Consider the following 25,999-nt stretch of genomic DNA (forward strand, 5'->3'; position numbering starts at 1 on the left):
TTTACTGAAATTGCTGCTGGCCTTCTGCTGACGTCACTCACAATGCACGTTTGCAGCCAGGCACGTGTGTTGTGACTGAGTGTGTGACAGAGAAAGTCGTTTTTGTGTCATTTAGAGGGAAAATGCGTGCATTTTAGCGTTTGAGTCAATTTTCAAAAGTTGCTAAAAGTTCCAAATACATTTTTTAAAGTAGCTAAATTTGTTGCTAGGTGCTGTTTGAAAAAAAAGGTTGCCAGGGTAGTCTGAAAAATTGCCTAATCTAGCAACAAAATTGCTAAATTGGCATCACTGTGTCTGGTTTCTGTGGGCGTCACTAGTTACAACAGCCACAAACCCCGCATATTTATACAATTTCTCTTATTAATATGTGATTTTTAAACCTAACCCCGGACCTTAATTTAAGACCAAAAAGCACATTTTCTTCTCCTTCACTTTTACGATTTGTGGCTGTGCTATCTAGTGGAAACCAATTTCTGCAACTAGGCCTGCAGGGTGTTTGTTTGACAACGTCGCCGTGGAAACAGTGAAGCTAGGGTTGTGTCTTTTTGATTATTTCACCATTTGCATGTCGTTTATTATGCTAAAAGAAGCCGAGCATGTTATCTCTTGTCTGAGAAAAAACTAGGCTTGTTAACACAATACTTGAGACAATGCAAATTGCTCTAAAAATCGAGAAAAGAGAATAACTGGCTCACATTTTCTCAGTTTTGTGTCGCAAAGAAATTGCGTCACTGAAGTGCATTCGAAACCTGCAGACATGCGCAATACACTGACCTTCCTTGTGCGGGTTCGTCCTGTAGGTAGACGAGGACCTTGAGTGTGTTGAGGCGTTTATCACTTTATTCTTTCATTTGGATTATTCTAACATAAACCGAACCATGCCGGGTTCGGTGGAGGTTCCCACTTTTAACGACTTGAATGTTGAGGAGGTAAGCACGAATCATAGTATTGAGGAACAATCTGGTTGGCAATGCTAGCTTGCTAGTTAGCTAAATCAGCTGCAATTGCAGCTAGCATAGCACTAGCAGGCTGGGAACCGGTAGTTATAACGTTTTCTAAATAGGCTACTACTGTACTGGCTTTCCAACAGGTTTAGTAGCTAGGTTTCGTGTGCTAGCTTTTGTGGTGATTGGAAAGTATTGTATACGCATAGCTAGATTGCGATAAGATCTGGGTAGAATGTTTGCTAGAGTTTGGAACATACAAACACAGCTGTCTCGAACATACCCAGGGTTGTTGGCCATACCCTACAGTGCAAGATAAGCTAACAAGCTAGCGTGTTGTTGTGGAATTATTTTGCAATCGGTCACTAGATTAGGCTGTTAATGTTTGATATTGAAGTAGGCTAGACGTGTCTAAATACGGTATGTGTGTTTGTGTTAAATAGTGTCATTTCTTCCCTTGCTCATGTGTAGATCAGTGTGTCATCTGCGGTGCTGAAGGGAGCTGCCCACCACTATGGCTCTCAGTGTGACAAGGCCAACAAGGAGTTCATGCTCTGTCGCTGGGAGGAGAAGGACCCAAGAAAGTGTCTGAATGAAGGGAGGAAAGTCAACGAGTGTGCTCTTAACTTCTTCAGGTAGGCAATCATAGTGTTGAGTGACTTCGCACCCAAAGTGATAAAGGTAGGTCTGTTTTAACTTGAGCAACTTCAAGACTGTTTTAGTGTCATTAAAGAATCAGTGATAGTTGTGATGCGATTTTAAGCCTCTGTGTGTTTAAAAAAAAAAAGATGTGAACCCCTGTGTCGGGTGTATGTTTCTGAATGAAACTGCTGATCCACATTCAGCTCTCTTATCTCTACAATGGCGTGCTAATCTTTGAGGTCTGCTGTTTCGATTTTATCGTTTTTTGAACCGCTTTGTTTTCATCCAATGAAACTCTCAACCAGGGTGTTTTGACATGAACTTATTCACCGTTGTAAAGGCAACGTGTATGTTATGTTTGGGTTAAACTTAGCACATGTTTACCTTTCCACTTCTGTTCTGCAACTGACCAACAAGAGTCAAGAGAGGGAGGCTGTAGCTATAGGATAACTGTAGGCTGCTGTTTCTCTGTCATAATTGGGATATAGATGGAAGTGGTCTGCCTGGGTTGTCTCACTGTGGGGCATGGTGTCTGTGTTTACATAAGGCTGCTGTGCACTAATAACACTACCGGACGAGCGTGCGCGTGCGTGCGTGCACACACCTCTGCAGTGACTGGTAGCTGTCACTGAATGGGGCAGGGCTTGAGATGCAGGCTCTCTCTGTGTCAGGTCCACAAATAGCACCACTTCCAAAGCAGGAACCAATAAACAGTTCTGGTCCCAGATGTAAACATAGGGTTTCTGAGAATGGTAATGCATGTAATTATTGTAATGGTGCCAGATTTGACAAACTTATAATTACACCTGGTTGTTTAGGCTTTGGAGGTCCTACACCCACCTCAAAGTTGTAGCTTACTCGCATTGCAAATGTAAATAATCCTAGGCGTAGCTAGATAGTAGTACATGCATCTGGAACGTCTTTTAACAAAATCTGGTTCCATTATTATAATATTATGAACCCACTTGTTAATTCCTCAATAAGAAAGTCAACGCATGTGCTTGGAAAGGGATACATTTAGAACTCACTCTAGTTGCCTGGGTACGATGGAGTTGCCGGAGTGTGATTTGGGATATTCGTCAGTGGCCTATTCTACTGATAGGAGCAAAAGGCTTAAAGAGCAACTGAACTCGCCGATTGCCACGTGTGTTTTTCTGTTGCTCATGAGAAAAACGAGATTTCAGTCTTGGAGCAGTTTTCCGTTAGCCGGTTATAGCCCGCATTTTTTTTAAATAGAAAAGCTGGTAAATAAAATGAGCACTGGCCAATTGTCTGGGCGAAGAAGAAAAATCTCATTGTGAAGTAATTATTTTATAGCCTATTCATTTATGTAAATACCAGTCGATAGAAAATTCATTTGACTTGTCATGCTTATCGGTTTATAGGTTAATTTGCATAATTTAGTGGAATTAAATTAGCATGTCTGTGCAGTATATATTTGTTATGTATCTTGTTTATCATACAGATACAGAGCCTAGTTTCAGCAGAGACTCTGTCAGACAGCACCAGATGTGCTGCTACAGCATCTAAAACAGCATAGGTAACGGAAGGCAGGCTTTTCCAACGTGTCACACACCACTTTTCAATGAGCTGGAGGCAGTATGCATTTTGAAAACATATACTTAATTGTTTGAAACCTAAATGTTTTACTACTTATTATGAGGCCTGTCTTGCCTTGCTTCAAAGTAGCCTAACCAAAATCAGCCATATACAGTGGGTATAGAAAGTCACCTCCCCCTTTCAAAACACATAAAATATACTTTTTCTGGCTTTATTTACACACAGTAACCCACAATATCCAAGTCGTCACCCCCCCTTTAGAATTGCAATTGCAAACCTGCTGAGGTATAACCAACCACCTTCCAGATCACAAATCAAGCAAATTGGATTCCATCTGTGATCAATTGTAGTGATTGATTAGTTCAGAATAAAAGCAGTTGTTCTTAGAGGACTCCACTTTGGTTAGGCTACTACTTATCAGGAGAATTGCACTACTGCTTAGTAGTGCAATTCAAAGCAGTAGTGCAATTCCCTCCAAACTGGATGACCGGGCAAGGAGGAGACTGATCAGAGAGACTACCAAGAAGCCAATGGTGACTTTGAAGGAGCTTCAGGCCTTTATGGCAAAGACTGGTCAATGTGTGCATGTGACCACAATATCACAAGCGCTCCACAAATCTGGCCTCTATGGGAGGGTGGCAAGAAAAAACACTCCTAAAAAAAAAAAAAGCCACAAAGTCTCATTTGAGCTTTGCCAAAAAGCACATTGTTGATTCCGAGGCCAAGTGGCAAAAGGTGCTGTGGTCAGATGAGACCAAAATTGAACTTTTTGGCCTGAACGCAAAACGATATGTCTGGCGAAAACCCAATACATCTTTCCACCCAAAGAACACCATGCCTACAGTAAAGCACGGCGCTTGCAGCATCCTGTTGTAGGGGTGTTTCTCTGCAGCAGGGACTGGAGCACTTATCAGGATAGAAGGGAAAATGAACAGTGCAAAATACTTACAGATTATTGAGGAGAACCTGCATCCCTCAGCCAGGAAGTTGAAAATGGAAAGATGGTTCACGTTTCAACATGACAATGACCCAAAGCAACCGTACAGTGGCTGAAGGACAAGAAGGTGAATGTCCTTGAGTGGCCTAGTCAGAGCCCCGACCTAAATCCCATCTAGAATCTGTGGAATGACTTGAAGAGTGCAGTCCATGAGCGGTCACCATGCAATTTGACTGAGCTTGAACAATTCTGCAAGGAAGAATGGGCAAATATTGGAGTCTGGTTGTGCGAAGTTAGTAGAGACGTAGGCACAATCCTAGTCATATTAGCAACCCATGCTAGTTGTTGCATATTAGATATCCCCTCTGGAAAAATGTCTAATGGATATTTTTCATTCTGTCACATGAAACCTCTTGCATGTGTGGTGTGCTTTTGACAACTTTCCCGGTAATTTCATTATGGAACGAACATTCACACAGCCTACTGCCTTGTGCACACTGCTGCACTTATAATGTGATGAAATTGTTAATCAACATTTTAAGCTATATACATACACACGCACACAAGTTTGGGGTCACTTAGAAATGACCTTGTTTTCCATGAAAACATGCATGAAATGAGATGCAAAATGAATAGGAAATATACTTAAGACGTTGACAAGGTTATAAATAATGATTTTTAATCATTGCTTTAGTCAAAGAATCCTCTATTTGCAGCAATTACAGCCTTGCAGACCTTTGGTGTTCTAGTTGTCAATTTGTTGAGGTAATCTGAAGAGATTGCACCCCATGCTTCCTGAAGCACCTCCCACAAATTGGATTGGCTTGATGGGCACTTCTTACTTACCATACGGTCAAGCTGCTCCCACTACAGCTCAATAGGGTTGAGATCCGGTGACTGTGTTGGCCACTCCATTATAGACAGAATACCAGCTGACTGCTTCTTCCCTAAATAGTTCTTGCATAGTTTGGAGCTGTGCTTTGGGTCATTGTCCTGTTGTAGGAGGAAATTGGCTCAAATTAAGCGCCGTCCACAAGGTATGGCATGGCGTTGCAAAATGGAGTGATAGCCTTCCTTCTTCAAGATCCCTTTTACCCTGTACAAATCTCCCACTTTACCACCACCAAAGCACCCCCAGACATCACATTGCCTCCACTATGATTGACAGATGGCGTCAAGCACTCCTCCAGCATCTTTTAATTTTTTCTGCGTCTCACGAATATTCTTCTTTGTGATCCGAACACCTCAATTTAGATATGTCTGTCCATAACACTTTTTTCCAATCTTCCTCTGTACAATGTCTGTGTTATTTTGCCAATCTTAATCTTTTCTTTTTATTGGCCAGTCAGAAATATGGCTTTTTCTTTGCAAATCTGCCTAGAAGGCCAGCATTCCGGAGTCGCCTCTTCACTGTTGACGTTGAGACTGGTGTTTTGCGGGTACTATTTAATGAAGCTGCCAGTTGAGGACTTGTGAGGCGTCTGTTTCTCAAACGAGACACTAATGTACTTGTCCTCTTGTTCAGTTGTGCACCAGGGCCTCCCACTCCTCTTTCTATTCTGGTTAGAGCCAGTTTGCGCTGTTCTGTGAAGGGAGTAGTACACAGCGTTGTACGAGATCTTCAGTTTCTTGGCAATTTCTCGCATGGAATAGCCTTCATTTCTCAGAACAAGCAGAGACTGATGAGTTTCAGAAGAAAGTTCTTTGTTTCTGGCCATTTGAACCTGTAATCGAACCCACAAATGCTGATGCTCCAGATACTCAACTAGTCTAAAGAAGGCCAGTTGTATTGCTTCTTTAATCAGAACATCAGTTTTCAGCTGTGCTAACATAATTGTAAAAGCATTTTCTAGTGATCAGTTAGCTAATCCAAGTTTATCATTTTAAAAAGGCAAACACAACGTGCCATTGGAACACAGGAGTGATGGTTGCTGATAATTGGTCTCTACGCCCATGTAAATATTCCATAAAAAAATCTGCCTTTTCCAGCTGACTGATTTGCCAAGCAGCATACCACCCTGCATACCACTGCTGGCTTGCTTCTGAAGCTAAGCAGGGTTGGTCCTGGTCAGGCCCTGGATGGGAAACCAGATGCTGCTGGAAGTGGTGTTGGAGGGCCAGTAGGAGGCACTCTTTCCTCTGGTCTAAACAAAGATCCCAATGCCCCAGGGCAGTGATTGGGGACACTGCTCTGTGTAGGGTGCCGTCTTTCGGATGGGACGTTAAACGGGTGTCCTGACTCTCTGAGGTCATTAAAGATCCCATGGCACTTATCGTAAGAGTAGGGGTGTTAACCCCGGTGTCCTGGCTAAATTCCCAATCTGGCCCTCAACCATCACGGTCACCTAATAATCCCCAGTTTACAATTGGCTCATTCATCCCCCTCCTCTCCCCTGTAACTATTCCCCAGGTCGTTGCTGCAAATGAGAACGTGTTCTCAGTCAACTTACCTGGTAAAAAAAAAAAAAAATTGTTCAAAACTTGGTATATTTAGAAAGAAGACATCTGGGAGATTGAGGAAAAGATCAGAAGATAGAAGTTATATCGTTCAGAATACACAAGATCAAGCACACACAAGTAACTTATTTATTTTGAAAGTCATCTTTCATTTACAAGCTATTAGTGAATTATTGATGCCCAAAGCTGGAAACACATCAGATGGCTTCCACAACGTGAACACTTATCAGAAGAAAATGGGATTGATAGACCTAACTAGAAATGGGCAGATGTTTTAGTAAGTGGTGTCAGGTGTGGTCACGGGATGTTTCCAAGTGTCCCTAAACCTCTCCAAACAGTCTGCACTGTTTTTGCACACTGGATGTGCCTAAATGTTATTGTTCACTATAAAACATCTACAACAAACTCTCTCAAACGTGGTGGTGTCGGGGGACATACAGGGGATATCCTGAACGTTTAGCCGAGGCATATCCAATGTATTGGTCCCACATACAAATTAAATGTTTACAATATAAAAGCAATAGATATAGATATATCTACATCTTATCAAACACAAACTTGGTTACACACATGTCCTTCACTAAAAAAGGTGCAAAAATAGAAATAAACTATTTACAAATGGCATTCGTGTTCGTTTTACATCCCAGGTGTAGATGATTAGACTTCACTTTCACCGTAGCTTGTGCATGTCATGATAGTCTTTGAAGCAGTCCCTCTCTGCCAGGAAACAAAAAGCGAACTGACATTTTGGACTGGAGGTCTGGCATTTCACCCCCCCCCCCCTCCCGTGTTTTGTGCAATGCTTGCAGTTCTTCCTTTTGACATGTGTTGGATAGTGGCGCTCACCTTGAGTGGGGGGGTCTTGTGATGGTTGTGAGGTTGCGTTGGGCCCCAAATCAGCCATTTCCAACACCAGCTGCTCCCGAAAGGCCAACTGGGAGAGAGGGGTTTGACCTTTAGCTTTGGCCATCTGCTTGTGGAGAATGAAAGCATTTACTGAAGCAATGTCTCCAAAGTGGTTAAAAAGTCTTATTTAAAAAATAAAATAAAAATTATTTAACCTTTTTATTTAACCAGGTAGGCCAGTTGAGAACAAGTTCTCATTTACAACTGCGACCTGGCCAAGATAAATCAAAGCAGTGCGACACAAACAACAACACAGAGTTACACATGGAATAAACAAACGTACAGTCAATAACACAATAGAAAAAGTCTATATACAGTGTGTGCAAATGGCGTGAGGAGGTAAGGCAGTAAATAGGCCATAGTAGTGAAGTTCCACATTTTGTTACTTTACAGCCTTATTCTAAAATCAATTACAGTAAAATTCTCACCATTCTGCACACATGACCCCATAAGACAAACTGAAAACAGGTTTTTAGAAATGTTTGCTAATATATAAAAAAATAAACAGAAATATCTTATTTACATAAGTATTCAGACCCTTTACTATGAGACTCGAAATTGAGCTCAGATGCATCCTATTGCCATTGATCATCCTTGATGTTTCTACAACTTGATTGGAGTCCACCTGTGGTAAATTCAATTGATTGGACATGATTTGGAAAGGCACACACCTGTCTATATAAGGTTCCACAGTTGACAGTGCATGTCAGAGCAGAAACCAAGCCATGAGGTCGAAGGAATTGTCCATAAAGCTCAGAGACAGGATTATGTCGAGGCACAGATCTGGGGAAGGGTACCAAAACATTTCTGCAGCATTGAAGGTCCCCAAGAACACAGTGGCCTCCATCCATTCTTAAATGGAAGAAGTTTGGAACCACCAAGACTACGTAGAGCTGGCCACCCTGCCAAACTGCACAAGGAGAAGGTCCTTGGTCAGGGAGGTCACCAAGAACCCGATGGTCACTGGCAGAGCTCCAGAGTTCCTATGTGGAGATGGGATAACCTTCCAGAAGGACAACCATCTCTGCAGCACTCCACCAATCAGGCCTTTATGGTAGAGTGGCCAGACAGAAGCCACTCCTCAGTAAAAGGCACATGACAGCCCACTTGGAGTTTGCTTAACCTCACTAGGGTATGCGTCCCACCTCGTCAACAGCCAGTGAAACTGCAGGGCACCAAATTCAAAACAGAAATCCCATAATTAAAATTCCTCAAACATACAAGTATTTTACATCATTTTAACGATAAACTTGTTGTAAATCCAGCCACAGTGTCCGATTTCAAAAAGGCTTTACGACTAAAGCACACCAAACGATTATGTTAGGTCAGAGCCAAGTCACAGAAAAACACAGCCATTTTTCCAGCCAAAGAGCGGAGTCACAAAAAGCAGAAATAGAGATAAAATGAATCACTAACCTTTGATCTTCATCAGATGACACTCATAGGACTTCATGTTACACAATACATGTATGTTTTGTTCGGTAAAGTTCATATTTATATCCAAAAATCTGTTTACATTGGCGCGTTATGTTCAGTTGTTTCAAAACATCCGGTGATTTTGCAGAGAGCCACATCAATTTCCAGAAATACTCATAATAAACATTGCTGAAAGATACAACTGTTATGCATGGAATTTTAGATCCACTTCTCCTTAATGCAACCGCTGTGTCAGATTTTTTAAAAACTTTACGGAAAAAGCACACCATGCTATAATCTGAGTACAGCGCTCAGACAAAACCAAGCCATACAGATATCCGCCATGTTGTGGAGTCAACAGAAGCCAGAAATAGCATTATAAATATTCACTTACCTTTGATCTTCATCAGAATGCACTCCCAGGAATCCTAGTTCCACAATAAATGTTTGATTTGTTTGATAAAGTTTGATTTGTTTGATAAAGTCCATCATTTATGTCCAAATACCTCCTTTTTGTTTGCGTGTTTAGTACACAATCCAAACTCACGAGGCGCAGGCAAGTCCAGGCAAAAGTTCAGACGAAAGTCATATTACAGTTGGTAGAAACATGTCAAACGAAGTATAGAATCAATCTTTAGGATTTTATCATAAATCTTCAATAATGTTCCAACCGGAGAATTCCTTTGTCTGTAGAAATGCAATGGAACAGAGCTAACTCTCATGTGAACACGCGTGATCAGCTCATGCCACTCTGGTTCTTCTTACTATCCAATCTTGACCGTATGGAGGAACTTAAATGCTTTGAAAGGAATATTGGTTTAAACTAAAATGCAGTTAATCATTTTAGCCTTAACTGATTATTACTGTCTCTAGGCTGTCAAATTGCTATAAATGACACAACTTAAACTTTACAAATGTGCTCAACTGACTTGATTAATATAATGAGAGCAAATTTACAACACAGCTCATCTTTCATTTAGGGAGAAGAAGAAAAAACTGCTTTGTATTACATTTAAAATCTTGATCTATACCAGCCATGAATGAACAACAGAAAAGCCATTAGGCTTAGTAAACATTTTTCCAATGACTCTAGATGGCTGGGTTACAATATGACTGCCCATTTACAATTTTAACATTTGGGTGAGGTTTTTCTTCACAAAGAGGACCTGCTCGGCTTTGTCACGAGAGTCTGTTTCTTTTTTTGTCTACAATGTGTGAGGCTGCACTGAAAAGGCGCTCACTGTCATCCCTAGTACAGGGAGCACCAAGATACTTGCGCGAAGCTTTAGCTAGGATGGGGAAACTTCTCTAGTGTCCAAGTGCATTCCTGGGAATAGTAGGTTCTGTCAGGTATCCTAGTATCTGCAAATAATGGGGGGGGTTAGTACATTTAATACATATTATTTTTGCATTCCAAAGGATCATTAGGCATAGATCAACATTAGCAAATGTTGGCCGATGTAGTAGCAGAAAATGAAAATACAACGCCTCTCACAGAGATACACTCTGACCAAAAGTTACTTTGTTGGCATTTATGTATGTCCCCATTACCAGTAAAACATAATCAAAACCTATTTCTTTCACTTACTTGCTGTTTTGTTCTTTTGTTCAGTCGTTTCATGCAGGATTTCATCACACATGTAAAGCAGTGACGTTTTGTTCCTGTCTGTCCGTGGCCCTTTCTGTCATGGGTCCTCTTCTTCGGTGTGCACTGTGTCCGTTTCCATCTTGTCCAGCTGTGTCTGTTAGCATTTCACGTAAACCCTGTTTCTTGTCTACATCGGAGTAGCGGTCCTTGTACCTAGCATCGAGCATGGTGAGCACAGTAAAGAGGCTCAGAGAGAATGTCACCGAATCGCTTGTTCACGGCGTCTAGTAGAGTACTTTTGCAAGTTTTAACCCCGCGGTCTGTGTCGGAAGTTTTGTTGAGCAGGTGTTTCAATGCCATGACAGAGGGTATCACGTCTGCTGCAGATGCAGTTGAAGAGCTTTTTCTCGAGTCAGTTGTTCGAATGGAGCTAAGAGTGTGTTCATGTTTTCAATGAGATTCCACTGGTTTGTACTGATTGTTGCAGGTAACTCAGTCAGCTGCGTACACGCCAAGCACTCGTTTTTGTTCCAGCATGCTCTCCATCTTGTAAAAAGTACTGTTCCATCTGGTGGAAACGTCTTGCTTAAGCCTTTTTATTTTCACTCCAAGCTGCTCCTGTGTTGCTTGCAGGTGGCTGTATGCTTCTGTGAGTGTTTAAAATGACCCACTGTCTTCCTACCTGTTGCCACTATGTCAGATATGCTGCGTTGGGCCAAAACACCTTAGTTCACAGCCAGTTGCAGCGTGTGTGCCATGCATGGCAAACTGGCGACTCCGCAATCTTCAAAAGTTTTTGTCATGTTACGTGCATTATCACGTAGCACAGCGTGTACTTTGTTCTTGGGGTTTCAAACATTTTCTCAAATGCCATTGAAATGGCAGCAACGGTATGGGAACCAGCACATTCTTGAACATGCAATATGGCTTTCCTCAATACGAAATCCTCGTCGACCCACTGTGCTGTCAGACTCGCCATGCTCATGGGGCTGAGCAAATTTCAGTCGTAAAGCTAATAGCAGTGACGCCCATAGCAAGTAGCTCGTGGATGTGCGATTCAACAAGACTGTGTAACTCCGGTAGGGCAACATCTGAAAAATAGCGCCTACTTGGTAGTGTGTACCGGGGCTCGAAAGCCAACCTCATCCACAACAGAGAACGGTTGATTGTCAAGGGCAATGAATTCCATTATTTTGGCATTAATTGATTTCACCTTTGAGTTGTCTCGCTGAAATGTTCTTACTCTTTCAAATGACTGCTGGACTTGAATTTGTTTAGTTGTTGGAAGTGTGCACTTAGTTTTTTCTCCTTTTGTTCCAAGTAGTCGCTGAACGTCTGGGGGTGATGCACTTTCAAATTAGTAATTAGGTTTGTGGTATTGAAAGATTTCCCTTTCTCCCCTCGGGAAATAATAGCAGCAGAAACGTTGCGTATGACCTTTTTGTTATCTTCCTTTGAAACTTCAAAATAGATCCACACCGCAGACCTTGTGGGCTAGGTTAGGAATGCTGTGTTGCACGTTTAGAGCTGTATTTTTCTTCATTATGGCGTCATTATGTCACCTACCTATGCTATATAGGTATGCACTTCAGCTTTAACATTGGCGTTAAACTAGACATCGGGCCGATGCCGATGTTGGCATTTCTGGCTAATATTGACCGATTCTGATATTCTCACCGACTATATCGTGCATCCCTAGTCTGAACACTTTTCAAAGGCACTGTACAATGTAGTCAAATGACACTAGAACAACCGTTAATGACTCACCGATGCCACATAGGCCGTTTACAAAGAGATCCGTTCCTTTTTAAAGGGAGTCACTCTTAGTAATTAAGTCAACAGCTGCCTGGGGAAGTGATTGTCTGAATTGTCACCTTTAAAAAAAATGTCCTTAACAAATGCTTGCTTCAATTATTCCTCCAGGCAGATAAAAGGAAGCTGTGCTGAGTCCTTCACAGAGTACTGGACCTGCCTGGACTACTCCAACCTGGCGGAGCTCCGTCAGTGCCGCAAGCAGCAGCAGGCCTTTGACAGCTGTGTGCTGGACAAGCTTGGCTGGGAGAGACCCAACCTGGGAGAACTGTCCAAGGTGAGTCCCCCGGAGGCATAATGCCTGCAGCTTTACTGCCTCGCAGTATAGTTCTGGGGATTTAAAAGTTACTTGACAGTAACATCCGGTATGTCGTTTAATGTAACAAACTCTCATAAGGTGACGTCAAGCCCCAAGTTCATTAGCAATCATTTTAATGATTAATCCCGACAAGATCTGGGATTAAAAAGGTGGCTTGTGTTTTGCTAGCTAGTTAGCAAACGTTTTCATTTCTGTGCAACAGTTTCTGTTAGAGACAGCTGCTTGTACGTCCCAAACAGAGACTGTTAGCTATACCCTACAGTGCAAGATAAGCTAGCTAGCGTGTTGTAGATTTCTTTTTTTGGAATGTGACAAACTCTCATAGGGTGACACCAAGCCCCAAGTTCACTAGCAATAATTTAACAATAACCTTTGTAATGAAAGAGATTTCTGATATATTATGCCCCTGACGTGCAACAGTTAATCCTCTTTTAAGTATTTTTAGCTTTTGAATGACCAGCTGTATACTGCGGTGTACTTGCCTTTTCAGTCCTCCAGCAGTGTTAAAGGGATACTACGAGAGTTTGACATTTAGATCGTTTTTTTTTTTTTTTTACTTACGCAGAGTCAGCCAGACTTAAAAAGCTACACATATTTTATAAATTCGTTAATTTTACTGATAATAGAAATCGCAACGTATCTGTGAGCGCACGGGCAGCGCCATTGAGACGGATACATCGTTGCGACAACGGGACAGAATGAGGAAGTGGGTAGAATCTAGTATCAGTCAAATTTACACATTTATTAACTATTGAGTGATCAATCACTCAGCTTTGGAGTAGATTTTATTTTATTTTATTGAGATCTCCATTAGCCGACGCCAATGGCAGCACCTAGGCTAGTTCTGGGCATTAGGAATGCTGTGTTGCACGTTTAGCGCTGTATTTTTTGTGGCGTATTTGGAAATAGCCACGGGATGTTTTTTTTATTACTGTCAGCATTTTTTAATTTTAATATTTGTAGCTACTTTTTAAGTAAATACATGCCGTCAACATGTGCAATACGTTAGGAGATAAAGATCACGTACTTCATTTCACCTGTCACCAAATTTTTCATTATGAACCTTACTGGTAAGTCCCCAGTCAGATGGTGTTTGTTTACAAGCACACAACAATGAGAGTCAGGAGCCTTTTGAGTCACTCACTGTTGTACAGCACATACCAGGTGATCTAGTTACAGTATGGAATTCACAGCTAATTGTTTGCCAGCTAGGTATCTTATAACTATTAAGTTAACTGTCTAAAATGTGATAAATGCTCTGCTGTTGTGCATTTGGTGTGCTAATTTAGTAGCTAGTTAGCTATCTAGCTAAGCGGTTAGCTTCTTCCAAAATCAAACTTTGTCCGACACATAACGAAAATACATTACTAGGGTGTTAGGGATCAAAATTAAACTGTGGTTTTGGTGTTATACTTTGTATTCCATGTTATAGAAAAGCTTCTCAGGAACACAGAACATTTATTTCATGAGGATAGGCCTTACCATTGCTGAGGTCTTATTTTAAAGTGATCGGAAAAGGTCAGAGAGGTCGCAGACTGGTCAATGTTAATCCCTACTTAAAAATTCTTTCAACACGTTTTGTCCAGTATCTCAAGATAGGGTTGTCATATTGTTATGACATTTTCAGGGCTGGTGTAGAACAGAGTTGATTCGAATAAAAGTACAAATGTATGAAATTAAAAAGCTATACTATGCAAATGTGGGCCTTTAATATACACATGAGCAGTACAGAATACACAATTACAGTAACTTAAGACCAATAATTAGGGTAGGGTCGTCATATTATTAACAAATCCTTATGCTTTATGCAAAACTGAAAGTTTGTTACAATTTATGAAGTTATAATTCTACTTTTTACTATTTATGCAAATGTAAACAGTTAGTGAATTGCAACGTTCCATTCACTTCATTGGGAGATTGATCATTTCTTCGAATTATTTACGATATATATATATATATCTCACATTTTAACTAGTCAATAATGAGGAGGTGACTTAGTAACACAATTATGATTGCACATTTTGGGAAATATTCAGAGGTGGAAACTTTCCGTGGGAATTAACAGGATATATGGGGATTAATGGAAATATATGCACATTTTATATTAATACAATTTAAATGTAGATGTTTTTTGCATTGGATATATTTACCATATCATATGGAGACAAACATTTTACCTTATCATAAGTAGACATAATTGCAAATGATTAAATCCTTCCAATAGAAACAAAACAATTTATTTACAAATTGAACTTTAATTAAATGAGTTGACTCTTCACATGGGATGATTTCACTGAACATCAAAAGAAAGGGGATGAGTAGATAAAGCATGTCTGGTTGGAGGGGTTTATGCTGGGCGAAGAACATTCAGACATCTCTTCCAATACACATTGCCTGTGAGCAACAGAGGTGAACCAGTTGCATACACAGCTCAAGCAAGACATTCATCAGCATTTCTCTGACTACATTCCTCCATTGAGTAAAAAACAAAATCTAATTCCAGGAGGACCATGAGCTGTTGCTATCGATAAGGTGTCTGATTCATCGTTTTCACCTCATAGACTTTTGTCAGAGGTTGCTTGTTGTGAGCGCTGAGGGAACTTTATGCACTTGGCCAGATAATTCTGCATCTTTGTTGTGTTTTTCACATATGATTTGGCACAGTATTTGCAAATGTACACAGCTTTTCCTTCTACATTAGCTGCAGTGAAATGTTTCCACACATCAGATAGTGCCCGTGGCATTTTCCTGTAAAGATTAGGGGGGGAAAATAAGTTTTTTTTTTTAATAAAAAAAAATACAATTCCATGTACAGATAAATAGTTAAGCAGTTAGATTAAACAACTCCTTTTAAGATAAATGTTTTAAAATGAAACCTGTATGGAAACAGGTGAATTAACACTCCTCAGTTAGCAAGCTAAAATCCACATGGTAGCAAAAACCAACTAGCAGAAATGAACAAGTTAGAATGATTTAAACACACTTTGCTGTAGTCCACTATTTACTAGTTAACAAAAAATAATGTATGTCATATAAAATATATTCACCCAACCCAGTATTGTAATCAAAACTTACCAGAAAGCATGTAGTCCTTGGCTTAGACAGTGTAGTAGTGTGGGTTCAATAGCATCTCATTCGTGTGCAAGATCTTGAGAATCAGCTGTACATGTGATGGAAGAATGCATTGTGCATGCAGAGGGTTGCAATTCCATTGAATTGTGGATAGTTTAACCAAAATATGCCACAAGACCTAGAATTGCCTTATGTGTATCCCACAAAAAAAGGTTCCCTGTGATAAGTAAACTTAAAAAAAAAAAAAAAAATGAATTTAAGCAATTTCCCAGAAAGTTTCTTACCCTTTGCAACTGTAGTTGCAACACAACATAACAGCAACATGGTAGCAGCACAACATGGTAGCAGCACAAAACATGGTACAAACATTATTGGGCACAGACAACAGCACAAAGGGCAAGAAGGTAGAGACATCAATACATCACGCAAAGCAGCCACAACTGTCAGTAAGAGTGTCCATGATTGAGTCTTTGAATGAAGCGATTGCGATAAAACTGTCCAGTTTGAGAGTTTGTTGCAGCTCGTTCCAGTTGCTAGCTGCAGCGAACTGAAAAGAGGAGCGACCCAGTGATGTGTGTGCTTTGGGGACCTTTAACAGAATGTGACTGGCAGAATGGGTGTTGTATGTGGAGGATGAGGGCTGCAGTAGATATCTCAGAGTGAGGCTAAAGAGGGTTTTATAAATAAGGATCAACCAGTGGGTCTTGCGACGGGTATACAGAGATGACCAGTTTACAGAGGAGTATAGAGTGCAGTGACGTGTCCTTTAACTTCTAGGATCAGGCAGGTGAACCTGCAACCACAATACTTCAATAACATATATATATATATATATACACACACACACACAGTACCAGTCATAAGTTTGGACACCTACAAGGGTTTTTCTTTTTTTTGGAACTATTTTCTACATTGTAGAATAATAGTGAAGACATCAAAACTATGAAATAACACATATGGAATCATGTAGTAGGGAAAAAAGTGGTAAACAAATCAAAATATTTATTTTAGATTCTTCAAAGTAGCCACCCTTTGCCTTGACAGCTTTGCACACTCTTCGCATTCTCTCAACCAGCTTCACCTGGGATAAACTGTTGAAAAACAAATGAGAGTCCCTCTAGCCGCAAACCAGATGGGGTGGCGTATCGCTGCAGTATGATGTGGTAGCCATGCTGGTTAAGTGTGCTTTGAATTCTAAATAAATCACTGACCGTGTCACCAGCAAAGCACCATCACACCTCCTCCATGCTTCAAGGTGGGAACCACACATGCGGAGATCATCCATTCACCTACCCTGCGTCTCAAAAAGACACTGCAGTTGGAATCAAAAATCTCACATTTGCGCTCATCAGACCAAAAGGACAGATTTCCACCAGTGTAATGTGGAAATAATGTCCATTGCTCGTGTTTCTTGGCCCAAGCAAGTCTCTTCTTCGTATTGGTGTCCTTTTAGTAGTTGTTTCTTTGCAGCAATTTGACCACAAAAGCCTGATTCACACAGTCTCTTCTGAACAGTTGATGTGTCTGTTACTTGAACTTGAACTCCCAAGCATTTATTTGGGCTACAATTTCTGAGGCTGGTAACTCTAATGAACGTATCCTCTGCAGCAGAGGTAACTCTGGGTCTTCCATTCCTGTGGCGGTCCTCATGAGAGCCAGTTTCATCATAGCGCTTGATGGTTTTTGTGACTGCACTTGAAGAAACTTTCAAAGTTCTTGAAAATTTCCAGATTGACTGACCTTCATGTCTTAAAGTAATGATGGACTGTCGTTTCTCTTTGCTTATTTAAGCTGTTCTTGCCATAATATGGACTTGGTCTTTTACCAAATAGGACTATCTTCTGTGTACCACCTCTACCATGTCACAACAACTGAGTGGCTCAAATGGAAAAGAACAAAAGCAAGAGGGGGGGGGGGGGGGGGGGAAGTAGCTATGTTTATTTCCCTGCTTTTGAAAGGAGCTGGCTACTGTACTTGGAGACTTCCAGAAATTGTACTAAGCTAACGATATGCTAACTTCAATCCTCTCCAAACTGCATGCAGAGATACAATTGCTATCCATGAGTTCGTCTGACTCTGGATAAGTAGAAAAATGACCTAAATCTCAATCCCGCGATAACCCTTTAAGGTTAGGGTAAACTGTACTATCTCACATTTGAAAACAGCTTGAAGCTTGTTGACACGTATTTTAATTGAGCCTATGTACTTGGTTTATGCTTTCTCTTTCAAGCGCAAAAAATTCACTCTACATACTCATAGTATACAAACCGGCCTTTTTTCTCCCTCATCTTGTCTTTTCTGAAGTTTAAACCCTTATGTGTTTCTTCTCAGGTGACAAAGGTGGACACCTCTCGGCCCCTTCCTGAGAATGCTTACCACTCGAGACCCCGGCCGGAGCCCAACCCTGTCATCGAGGGCCAACTGCAGCCAGCCAAGCACGGCAGTCGACTCTTCTTCTGGAGCTGGTAAAGGAGGTAGTCAGTACTCCCGGGTTGAGTTCCCCTAGGTACAGATCTAAGATCAGCTTCCCCTCCCTGAATCCTAACCTTAACCATTAGTGGGGAGAACGCTAAACTGACCCCAGATCAGCATCTAGGAGCAACTTCACCCAACACCAAGAGGCAGTCCTTCAGAGCCTCATCTTGCCTGCTGTCTCCTCCAGCACACCCACTATCTTCAGACTTCTTCGGACAGGAAGGGACTTCTTTGTGCACCAGCCATCGTACAGCTCTCCAATCCCTATGTTGTAGAAATGTTAAGGATTGAACAAAAAGCAACCTATGTGTTTATTGTTGTGAAATAAAAAAATATTTAATTTAAACTTGTTTAGAAATCTCCTGTCCTGTCTAGTAGTTAGTACATTATATCACACATTAGATCTGGTCCATTGCACAACTTGGCCTGTGTCTAATCACACATCATCAGTTCATGCAAATGTTGTGCTGAAATGTTTCGTCTTGAGTTTGTTAGAAATAACACAATTAAATTGGTACGAACTGTAGGTAGGAGACACTAAGTGGATTGTGCAGACAGGAACAATGTCTGTCTCCCACTTCAAATCTTGAAGTGTAGTCATCAACTTTGTTGCGTAAGTGTCTTGTTGAGTTCAGGGTCCTGGGAAGACAGCCAGTTTAAAAAGCACTGGTCAAAAGTAGTGCACTATATAGGGAATATGGTGCCATTTGGAGAGAACACTGCTGTGCCAATATCCACACTAACACTGACAAAGGAAAACGGTTTAACGAGTATTGGAACAAAACTGTCTTAAGGGGTCTTTCACTGGCCAAAAGAGTACTCCATTCAACCCGACTTTGTCCCCACAGGGAATTCACCATATTACTCTGACTTGTTAACAAAAATGTTAACAATCATAAGGCCTGTATTTTTTTTATATATATATATACATATATATATATACACAAAAAAGTTATGTTATAAAGGTGTAAATACTTAAAGCTAAAACCATTCCACCATGTTCTTTTTTCTCAATGTGTGTGGGCAAGACATAACATTTGATAGGGCCCTACATAGTCATACTAGTCAATAGTGGTTTCATGTCATTCCCATTCCCTAGCTTGCTTTCTTCAGCTGTATGGGCTGATGTCAGAGCAGTGTGGAGTCTGAGAGGTCTTTGGTGGATTTGGCCTGACGTTTCCTTGGCAGGGGGAGAGGCAGGGCTGCCTTTGCCGACCAGGGAGGGCCTGTCTGCCAGGGGTGCACCCCAAATAGCACCCTATTCGCTTCATAGTGTACTACTATTACAAGAGCTCCTGTAGGGCTCTGGTGCACTACATAGAGGATAGGGTGCCATTTGGGACATTACCAGCATCACAGAGCACCAGCCGGGCCTCAGAGCCCCAGGGCTGCTCAGGGTATCACATCAAGGGAAACATAACACTGCTCCTTGAGTCTGAGCTTCAGTCCCAAATGGCACCCTATTCCCTATATAGTTTGGTACTTTTGACCAGGGCCCTATAGGTATCTGGTCAAAAGTAGTGCACTACTGGGATGCAGACATTCGGTGCGTAGCCTCTGACTCAGTCCTGTCACACCACCATTGTAAAATCGATTTAACTTTTTTGTTGTTGACCTATCACCATGTACCCCCTGACTGTTGGAGGTGGGGAACAGGGGAGAAAGGGTTTTAAGGGTGGGCCTTGTGGTTTGACTTCTTGTTCCCTTAAAGCTTAAGGCACAACTCTGAGAATTAACCTATGCCATGTGGTTAATTTCTATAGGGACCAATAGGACTGTACGTTTGACAGGTCTCAGACTTAAACGCAACTATGTGGCCCTGGGGTGTTTTTAAATTATGTAAAGTGGCCTCTTTCCAAAAACCCTGTGGCCAAGTGAACCTACTGATACAGGGTAAATGTAAAATGTTAACATCTACAGATACCCACATTCTAATGTCACTGCTTACGTGAAAATATTCATCAATCTTGAGCGTACTGAGGACACAGTCTGTATATTCTTTACATTTTTCTCACAGGTTTCCTCCATCCTCTAAAAAACAAATTCACAGATGAGACCTATAGCCTACTTCAGACAGAGCAGACGAGTATCGAGATGATACACTCCAAATACAGGCCGACAACCACAGATTTATTGAATTCCGAAGACTTCTTAAACCAGGAAGACATGATTGTGATAGCGACACTCTTTTCCTCTACTGCCCTGTTTGGAACTGCCCTCCCCCCCGAAATAACTCAATTGTTGTCGGAGCCAATTCTGTCTTCTGCAGAAATCCCCTGATGATCCCCTGAGGTGTGGTTTCTGGTCTGTAACGGTGGCTCGTGCAGGAAGCGTCCGACATCGGTGGTTCTGACCTGGGAGATGTTTAGCGGGATGGAGGGGAAGGGACTAAGCAGGGATGGAGGGGGAGAGGTCGAGAGGGGATGGAGTGGCACAAGGCCGGGCCTGCCTGTGGGTGGGGTGGAGTTGAGTGGAGGGATGGAAGGGGGTGCTGAATGAGGGAGGGGGGGGGCTCAATGCAGGCTAGTGGCTCGAGGCAGCAGGGCCGCGGGGCTTGTGACGGGCCGGGCTCAGAGCCTCATACAGGAAAAGGGGGTGGGGTCACCATCAGTTGACAGGAAACCCACTCTGGCAGAGGAAAGAAATACAATACAGGACTTTCTCAAAGCAACAGCCTGCTCGGGACAGGAGACTGCGGTGCTAAAACACTTAAACAAACCAGCTAATTCACGTTCCCACCTGTCAATATTCCCATTGTTTAGCCCGCCGCTTTGACAGAATCAAATAAATATTTGAAGTGGCGGTGGCTCGTGGGTACAAACAGTCAGTTGCTGCCCGACTCCTTCTCTCACAGTCACCAGGTCATCTTTGTTGGAGCCCTGGGATGGAATTCTATGAGGTGTGAAGGGAAGTCTTTACGTAGGCACTGTTTCTTTGGTCTTTTTAGTGTTTGGTATATTAACTGACGATCATTCATTGTTAGTTGTAGTAATGCGCCCGCAAAATCACTTTTTGTTCAAGATAATCATCTTGATTTGAGGCATTTCTTGATCGCTATTAGGGTATTGAATTAATAAAAAAATCTGTCTTGCAAAAATGTAAAGTATCGATACCATTATGAACCTCGTCAAGCGGACGCGTTTGATTTGTTTATCCTCTTGTCTTCTGTTGAGCTCTCTGATCTGTACATGCTGTTGAGCTCTCTGATCTGTACATGCTGTTGAGCTCTCTGATCTGTACATGCTGTTGAGCTCTCTGATCTGTACATGCTGTTGAGCTCTCTGATCTGTACATGCTGTTGAGCTCTCTGATCTGTACATGCTGTTGAGCTCTCTGATCTGTACATGCTGTTGAGCTCTCTGATCTGTACATGCTGTTGAGCTCTCTGATCTGTACATGCTGTTGAGCTCTCTGATCTGTACATGCTGTTGAGCTCTCTGATCTGTACATGCTGTTGAGCTCTCTGATCTGTACATGCTGTTGAGCTCTCTGATCTGTACATGCTGTTGAGCGGAGTTCAGCTTTCATGTTTCTTAATACACAGTCTGACTCTGCCACTCATGGGAATTGTCATTCTGTACAACGAGCTCTGGAAGACTGGATCCCCACCAGTCTAGTCTGAATAAGCCCTGGTCCTATCTCTCGTTAAGCCCCGACCTGGGTTCAAACACCGGTTTGTGCTTTTCAAGCCCAAAGAGTGGCTCTAGCTCCTAATGTATTTCAGCTGAAGTTGGAAAAATCCTGGCATATTTTTTTTTGAGAAATTCAAAACATGAACCATAACATGAACATGATTAGCAGAGAGAGAATTCTTGCATTTTAATGGGATTACTGTCATGTGTTTGACAGGAGGGACCTATTTTTACAAACCCCACACAACCACCCAAACCACTGATCCCCTGGCCAATTATAGAAATCAGTGCACCAAGCCAGTTTAGGCTAACAGGAGAAAGAACTTTACTGGGTACTAAACTGTTTCTTCAAGACCCTAGTCTCCCCGGAGACCTGTTGTTCTAATGAATTAATAATAAATAAAGTTAACACTTTTCAGCCAGATCTTAACCTTCCAAAGTGTTGTTGTTTCAGGGTCCTTTTAAAGGTGGCTGGGTATACAGAAATGTGTCTGGGTATATTAGAGATGTGTACAAATACCATATAAAAAGAAACAATTACTCAGAAAATAATGTGTTATATGATCACATACCTGAGCCCTGTAAAGATGGAATCGTAGCTGGTGACAGAGCTATTTTAAAGTGACAATCTTCGTTTGCATTCTAGTAGCTTTACATACGGTCTTTTACCTTCAGTGTTTTTAAAACTCCCATGAATGTTTTGGTTCAGCTAACGTTTAGCAACTGCTGTGTGTGTGTTTCAGCGAGCTAGGTGTGAGCAGGGCAAAGACAAGACGGCACAGGTGTCTCGCACCACGGCACTCTGGCTCAGGTGCCTCTATAGATCTAGTGTATCTTATGTACAGTATGTGCAAAGGGGAATCCTAAAAAAAAAAAAACTTTTAACTGTTAATAATTTTTTTTGTATATATGTATTCCCCGGTCCGATATCTTTCTATGAACATTTGTTCATGAACAAACATGCATTTTATAAACTGTTTTATATTTACTGTAAACAAATGTAGCTTAGTTTGTATTTCAGTTTGTGTCCTTGAATAGCACTGTGCTGGTGATTTATATTTTTAAGTGTTTAACACCTTTCTTCATCAGGATCAGTAGAATGTGTTTTTAAAATCTGTGCATCTGTCTAAAGTGGGTGATGACATGATCTGTCTAAAGGTCTGCTATTTCTCCCCAGGGTGTTGTCTCACTGATTAGCACTCCATGAGTTGTGGTACTGCATCCAAAATCAAATCAAGGTTTATTTATATAGCACATTTCAGACATGAATGCAACACAATGCGCATCACAAGAAAAAACGATGAAAATAAATACATTAATATTGACTACACAAACATGAGGATAAAAACAAAGAATGACAAAAGCTGACAGACTAAAAAAGTCCCTATACAGTGCACTACTTTTGACCAGAGCCCTATGGCGTCTTCTGTACAATGGGTGGTTTTGTTAAGAGCATCGATGCTCGGTCTGAACATTAACACGCATCGGTTGCGGTACGGATTTGGAAGCGTAATCTTTCATATCAGCGAGAAATACTGTAAAAAAAACATTCAATTGATGCACACCTTGTTTGGGTTAGCGTTCCCACACGGCCATATCTCCACGTTATGGCGCTTGTTTACAGAAGACAGACGGACCACCGAGGGACCACATGTGCTAATTTTCTAGGAATATTTGTGTGGAACGGAAGAAGGCTGCCAGAAACGTGTTGTTACTGTAAAATGCTTTTGGCTACAACGGTGATAAAGCCGGTTAAAAAAATGTACAGCAAGTGTATATTTTGCATCTGAAATTAATTTGACGGGATATGAAAGTAGAGTGCTTTATGTTTCAAGAACCGTATCGCAATTGAATATCGATGTACGTTTAGATGGAGTATTTGTTTTTTTTTGGCTGACAGAGCCAGTCTACCTCTGAAAATTACCAAAAGGTCCTTGGACTTTAAGGAATAACGGTAACGTTAGGCTCCTTAAGAGTACATCTTGGGCTAGGTCAGCCATAGTACGGCGCCCCTGGAGCAAATTAGGGTTAAGTGCCTTGCTCAAGGGCACATCGACAGATTTTTCACCTTGTCGGCTCGGGTATTCGAAACAGCGACCTTTCGGTTACTGGCCCAACATTCTAGAGTGGTGATTTTAACATGAGCATGTTGGTGGGGCAAACTCCATAAACAAAGCTCATGTGCGTTGAAACCAGTACACTACACTGGCTATACATTGAATGCACTAAAAACCAGTCGAGTTTTGAGTCACACACACAAACGTTATAACATTTAGGTTATGATCAGTTTATGGTTACTTCCCATATCTTTAGCTTTTATTGCACGGGAGACCACAGTAGTCGAGAATACTTTTATGTGGTATACTTTTACAGAGTAAACTAGCTAGTAATCGGTCTGCAATATTGTGACAATGCGTGCGTCTGTCTACCTGCGCCTGCCTCCCTTTTACACAAAGGGGCCCGGTTAACAATATGCAACGATTCCCTTGCTTCATCTGTTGCACAGTTACAGTTCCATCAAATACATGTATAACCAACCCTTCTTCTACATGTGGCTCCATGGGTATTACAGTCTGCCATCCAACATCAATATGACATGTAGCGTATAGGATATTACAGATGCTAGCCTACCTCAACACTGCTCCATGATCCACCACCAACCACTCAACTTGAATCTTCTTTTCCAGCTTTCTTTGCTTCAATGGATGGCCATATTTTAAAGTTAAGGTAGCTTATGAGCTAAGTTTGATAATGATTTGCTAGGAGATAGCTAAGCTAGTCGACATGTATCCGCTAGCTAAGCTACCTAGCTTGAAGATGTGGTAACAGTGCATGGTAAACAACAAGCTAGCTATGAAATTGACACTTCAGTCCAATCAAAGTTACTGGGCATAAGACGTTGATTTATCTGTGGCAAATGACAATGAGCCTTCTTGGGCGGGCACTGTGCTTCTGCTGTAAATCAATGAAGAACTGAAGATAGGTTTTTGCTGGCTAGGTCTTACAGCAGGTGCTGTGGTGACCTGCACCCTGAGCCAATCACATGCAACCACTGAAGATCAACGATGCCTACACTCTGTAATTTCTCTGTCTGCCCCTCGACCACAAAAATCACAGAGTAAGGCTAAAATAGCTGCATATTGGCGCTTCCTTACTCAACTCAATTTAACAAAACAACAATACAATAGATCAAGCATTTTTTTTAAATGAAATACAATTGTTTGTTTACTGATATGATATTGTTGTGACATTAAATAACACATTTACATGCAGATCTCCTAGATATTGGTGGGGCCCCACCTGCCGTACATGATGTATCGCCACTGACACACTAACCGCTAGGCTACCTGCTGCCCGCACGCATGTGTGGTCCTGGTAACCTCTTACTACACCCCAGGGTATTGTTCATAAAATTTCAGGAGGATTTGTATTTGTCCATGTGAGAAATTGAGTAATATTAGTTAATGAGTGGATTGGCTGTCTGGCAATTCTGGCAAATGCCAGATGGGCCGGACCATCTTTTAATGGGGTGGGCTTGCCAAATTTTTAAAATATATATTAAAACATTTATGAACATGGCCGGTAGCTCATGGTCCTGCTTTCTTGATGACTTTTGGGGGGGCCCCAGACCGAGTTTTATAAACCCTGTACTTGACATTTATACAGTGCTTTTTACTAAGCACAAGTCATCATGTATTAGAATAAAGTTCAATTTGGGGACTGTCTATGTATTTTAATTGTTTTATCAATGTTTATTTTCTAGTGAATCTGTCACTTCAGCCCAGCGAGTGGGTTTATCAGCTGCAGTAACAAGTGACTCGTGTCGGATTGGATTACATAGCCACCGCCACTGAAGGCTGGAAAGTCCAGCCTATCTCCCGCTTCATTCATTCACTGAAAGGCCCATCACTTCTTGGCAGAAAGATACTGTCAAACAAAGCACAACACTGGAAACCTATCCACATTCACATAAACTAGACCCGGCTTCGTTCTTTCACAAACGTAGAAGGTTGTATATTGAATTCAATAGAAGAAAACGGGGGAGAGTGAGACTTCCAGTTCCTTAATGTAGCCAAAACATTAAGGAACTGACAGTCTCTCTTTTTTCTTTAATTGAATTACACTGAACACAAAACTACCTCCCTACTTCCATTCATTTGTATAGGTTACCTTTAGACGAGTCCCGCAAAACGAAGAACATCGTGTTTGTGAGAGTCTCCACTTTCTATTATACTGAAC

At 41.5% G+C, this 25,999-nt stretch overlaps 1 protein-coding gene across 1 annotated transcript; it reads left to right on the top strand.

Annotated features, from left to right (window-relative positions):
• Positions 1-765: 765 nt before the first annotated feature.
• On the top strand, positions 766-18,480 carry ndufa8 (NADH:ubiquinone oxidoreductase subunit A8). Its single transcript, XM_038970517.1, has 4 exons — positions 766-929; positions 1,416-1,579; positions 12,374-12,539; positions 17,985-18,480. Exons 1-4 carry the CDS (start codon positions 879-881, stop codon positions 18,120-18,122), a joined length of 519 nt encoding a protein of 172 aa, XP_038826445.1. The 5' UTR covers positions 766-878; the 3' UTR covers positions 18,123-18,480.
• Positions 18,481-25,999: the final 7,519 nt, after the last annotated feature.

Source organism: Salvelinus namaycush, chromosome 31, assembly GCF_016432855.1.
Source record: "Salvelinus namaycush isolate Seneca chromosome 31, SaNama_1.0, whole genome shotgun sequence".
In the NCBI taxonomy this organism is placed as follows: domain Eukaryota; kingdom Metazoa; phylum Chordata; class Actinopteri; order Salmoniformes; family Salmonidae; genus Salvelinus; species Salvelinus namaycush.